Source organism: Fukomys damarensis, unplaced genomic scaffold, assembly GCF_012274545.1.
Source record: "Fukomys damarensis isolate Sample0158 unplaced genomic scaffold, DMR_v1.0_HiC HiC_scaffold_13, whole genome shotgun sequence".
Classification (NCBI taxonomy): Eukaryota; Metazoa; Chordata; class Mammalia; order Rodentia; family Bathyergidae; genus Fukomys; species Fukomys damarensis.
In genome coordinates, this window is record NW_022900925.1 from 38,264,113 (window position 1) to 38,266,386 (window position 2,274).

General features: G+C 63.0%; 1 protein-coding gene across 1 annotated transcript in view; it reads left to right on the forward strand.

The window, feature by feature from the left end:
- Window positions 1–2,274, forward strand: part of Wnk4 (WNK lysine deficient protein kinase 4) — a 13,136-nt gene that overhangs the window by 974 nt on the left and 9,888 nt on the right. Inside the window, exons 2-4 of the mRNA XM_019209227.1 lie at window positions 1–129; window positions 1,137–1,309; window positions 1,978–2,198. Of these exons, the coding sequence (XP_019064772.1) occupies window positions 1–129; window positions 1,137–1,309; window positions 1,978–2,198 (523 nt within the window). The remainder of the gene's footprint in view (window positions 130–1,136; window positions 1,310–1,977; window positions 2,199–2,274) is intronic.

Sequence of the window (2,274 nt, forward strand, 5' to 3'; positions counted from 1 at the left end):
GCCGTGGCGACGTCCCCTGACGGCCGGTACCTCAAGTTTGACATCGAGATCGGGCGTGGCTCCTTCAAGACGGTGTATCGGGGGCTGGACACCGACACCACGGTGGAGGTGGCTTGGTGCGAGCTGCAGGTGCGGCGGCGCCTTGGGAGGGACCTGGGGGGCTGGGCCGGGACAACAGAGAGGGAGGACACGCTCTTCCTGCCACATGTCGGGACTCCCCACATGCCGGCCAGGCTAGCAAGGAGAAACTGAGGCAGGTGGTGTGCGTGGACGCACTGTCAAGTATCCACAGATCCCCGAGAGCTGGAACAGGACTGGAAATGGGGTGGGGGCCACTTCAGGGTTTGGGGGCCTGGCCCAGGCTCCCCCTCTTCCTCCTGAGACTTTCCAGCGCCCCCTGTTCTCCCCACACCTGGGGCTAGGGCTAGGGTGCCGGTCCTGTCCACTGCAGAGGGGTTTAGGGCGGTCTGGACCAGGCCGACTGCTGGGCTCCTGCACAGCTGCGGGGGCGGGGACAGGAGCACTGTCCAGGCCAGCCTTGTCCACTTCCCGCCTGGGCTGCCCTTGGCGCACCTGGAGGACGTTGCTTGACGGCCATTGCTCCCACTCTTATGTGGGTGGCTCCCAGCCAGCTGTGTCTGGAAGCTCCAGATTCAGACTGGGGAAGAGAGCCAGGAGGAGGGCCCCCCACTTTCACTCTGGCACCAACTGGCCCCCAGGCTGCAGCCTTGCACTTCCCTTTGCCCTTGCCTTGTCTGAGTCTGGCAGTTCCCCATCTCTGGGGCGAACCCCTCAGCGGCCCCAGATCCCTGCCAGCAGTCTGCCTGCTGCCTGCCTGCTGCCAGCCCCACGGCCACACTGGGCCGGCCACAAAAGCACTATTGAGCCGAGGAATCCTGGGCCAGGCTGCATAAAGGCGCTTGTGTCCAGCAGGGGGTCCGGCTGGCCCAGGATGGGTGTGTCCTTGGGCAACCTGAAGGCACCCAGCCCACACGCAGGGTCTGTCGTGGTCAGGAGAGTGATGCTAGCCCCAAGCCCACCTGTGGACTCCGGTTCTTATCCGCTCTGAGCTGCTCCTCCCTGCTTCCTCCCTCCTCTGGGCTCCAGACTTGACAGGACCTGTCTCCCTCCTGCAGACTCGGAAACTGTCCCGCGCTGAGCGGCAGCGCTTCTCTGAGGAAGTGGACATGCTCAAGGGGCTGCAGCACCCCAATATCGTCCGCTTCTACGATTCATGGAAGTCAGTGCTGAGGGGCCAGGTTTGCATCGTGCTGGTCACCGAACTCATGACCTCGGGCACGCTCAAGACGTGAGCTCTGGGGGATGCCGGGGGAGGCCCACTGCTCCCCTCCACCTGCACCGTCCCATCTGTGCCCTCCCGGCTGTCCCCACCGGGCCAGTCTCCAGGTCCCTCCTGCTGGGTTTTTCCCACCTGGCCCTTGTCCCTCCTGCTTCCACCCTTTGCGGCAGCCCCCCAGCTGGCTCTGCCCTCCCTCTGCTACCTGATTTTCCTGCAGCCCAGACACCATCCCTGTCACAGACCTAACCTGTGACATCTTCCTGAAACCCCGTCAAGGATTCCTGGACCCTGGGAATAAAGTCTATGCTGCTAACCTACTGTCAGAGTCCGTAAGGTCCAACCTGCTGTGTTTTCAGCCTAATTCCAGACAAACCCGGTTCCCAGCAGCTCCTCCCACCTTGCCTTGCCACTTGCCCATGTGCCTGCCTCCGAGCACGGCATCCCCTCTGCCCGGAAAGTCTCCATCCTGCCCCTCTCACCCTTGAACTTCGCCTCCTCCAGATGCAGAAGTTATTTCTCTGTGAAGCCCTCCCCTGGCTCAGGATTGTCACTCCTCGTGCTCCCTAGTGCCCATTCTGTAACCCCTGACTCGGTTCCTCCCGAAGGCCTGGCGTGGGCCTGTGGCAGGGTGGGAAGAGGATCCTTTTCCATAGCAAACCTGGTGTCACCCACCCCAGGTACCTGAGGCGCTTCCGGGAGATGAAGCCCAGGGTCCTCCAGCGATGGAGCCGCCAGATCCTTCGGGGGCTTCACTTCCTGCATTCCCGGGCGCCCCCCATCCTGCACCGGGATCTCAAGTGTGACAATGTCTTCATCACTGGCCCCACGGGCTCTGTCAAAATTGGGGACTTGGGCCTGGCCACACTTAAGCGTGCCTCCTTTGCCAAGAGCGTCATTGGTGCGTCCCTCTAGGAGGGCCTTCGCCACCCTGCCACCTGGAGCCTGGGACCCCCCCCCCTTTGGTCAGGGCTTTT